The 1,660-nt window shown below is 37.0% G+C and overlaps 1 protein-coding gene across 1 annotated transcript; it reads left to right on the forward strand.

The window, feature by feature from the left end:
* Positions 1-282: 282 nt before the first annotated feature.
* LOC145158210 (uncharacterized) lies at positions 283-1,080 on the forward strand. The gene has a single exon (XM_079077138.1). It carries the CDS (start codon positions 283-285, stop codon positions 1,078-1,080), a length of 798 nt encoding a protein of 265 aa, XP_078933264.1.
* Positions 1,081-1,660: the final 580 nt, after the last annotated feature.

Consider the following 1,660-nt stretch of genomic DNA (forward strand, 5'->3'; position numbering starts at 1 on the left):
ATTGTTGTCTAGTTATGAATATGAATGGTGTTTATTACTGTAGTGTTGTATATGTTTTTGGGTGATTTCTAACGTGTATTGGATAAAAACTCTTAGCTATATTTTTTTAGAACTCTACAGTGCTTTAGTTTCTCCATATAAATGCGTGTGACCAAGATACTAAAGTGATGAATAGATATTAAAATTGGTGATATTAAATGAAACCCCTCATTCCTCACATTCACAAGGTGTGGACTCTGTCTTGGGGATGGTAACAAAATTATGTTTTGGTTAGATGATTGGATGGGTAATGGTACGCTGGCTGTCAAGTTCCCTCATCTTTTTGAACTTGACAAACGAAAGAGCTGCTTTGTTGCGGAAAGAGTAGGCTCTGATAAGCCGAAGTGGGATTGGAAGAGGAAACCCAACACTGTGATTGAGCGTGAGGAGTTGGATTTAATGGTTAGGCTTGTGGAGCGTGTGCAATTTTCTTCTGAGCCTGATAAATGGAAATCGAGATTTTCGGGGGATGGAGGTTTCTATGTTCATGCCTTGCGTAGTGTGATTGAGGATTTGAATGCCCCTGTAGTTTACAATCCAACGGTTTGGCCTAAGATTGTCCCGCTGAAAGTTTCAATTTTCGTTTGGCGTGTGTGTATGGATCGTATCCCTACTGCGATGGCTTTGGCGCGTAGAGGTATAAATGGTGTGTCGACATCTTGTTTACTTTGTAACGTGGGAAGCGATGAGACGAACCATATTCTTTTGCATTGCCCTGTTGCTCGGGATGCTTTGCTGCGGCTGCTTAATTGGTGTAACATCCAACCGCCCACTTTCAATTATGTTGGGGAACTTGTAAAATTTGCTGGGTGTTGGGGTTCTTGCCCGAAAAGAAGAAAGATCTTAATTGCTTTATGTTACAGGTTCTTATGGTGTGCGTGGAAGACAAGGAACGAGCGGAGGTTTAACGACACTTGTAGTTCGCAATCAAAATTGGCGGATAATGTTGTTTCTTTAGTGTTTGGTTGGGTGAAATTCAGGGGAAGCTTTGATAATTGTAAATGGGAAGATTGGTGTAATTCCCCTTTTAATGTTTTGTAATTTGTTTGTTTGCCCTGCCTTTTACTTTTTGGCAGTGGGCTTTTAATAATATTTCCGCCGTTTAAAAAAAAAGATTAAATGTAGAAAGTTTGTTGGTGAGTTGAAATGGAAAAAAAGGTCTTGTTTTAGACCTTGGTATATAAATTTTATTAAGAAGAAACTGGTTATTACTTTAAGAAATATAATATACTTAACCCCTATACAATTAATGTACGGATTGTTGCTATACTAAAAGGTATAAAATATATATACCAGACCAACAATATTAACACTCAATGAGGTAGCAAAGCTATTTGGTGATATGTGCGAGTAAAGCTGCAGTTGCACGGTTTGATTATTAAATTAAAATGACACCATCGAATCTGTTACTTCTTGAATACTTGTATGAAACATGGTTTAATTTTATTGATACCGCTGTAACCTTATTGTGAATGGCAAAAACTTTCTAATTTGGTGGAAGATTGTTGGAAATTATTGTGAAAAAATGTTGAAATGTTGTCCTCCATTTGAAAAAAAATATTGAAGTGCCCGGTTACCTAACTCTTTGTTTTGTATAGAAGAATTGATCCATGTTTACTAT

This window comes from Lactuca virosa, chromosome 2 (assembly GCF_052849685.1).
Source record: "Lactuca virosa cultivar CGN04683 chromosome 2, Lactuca_virosa_CGN04683_v6, whole genome shotgun sequence".
In the NCBI taxonomy this organism is placed as follows: domain Eukaryota; kingdom Viridiplantae; phylum Streptophyta; class Magnoliopsida; order Asterales; family Asteraceae; genus Lactuca; species Lactuca virosa.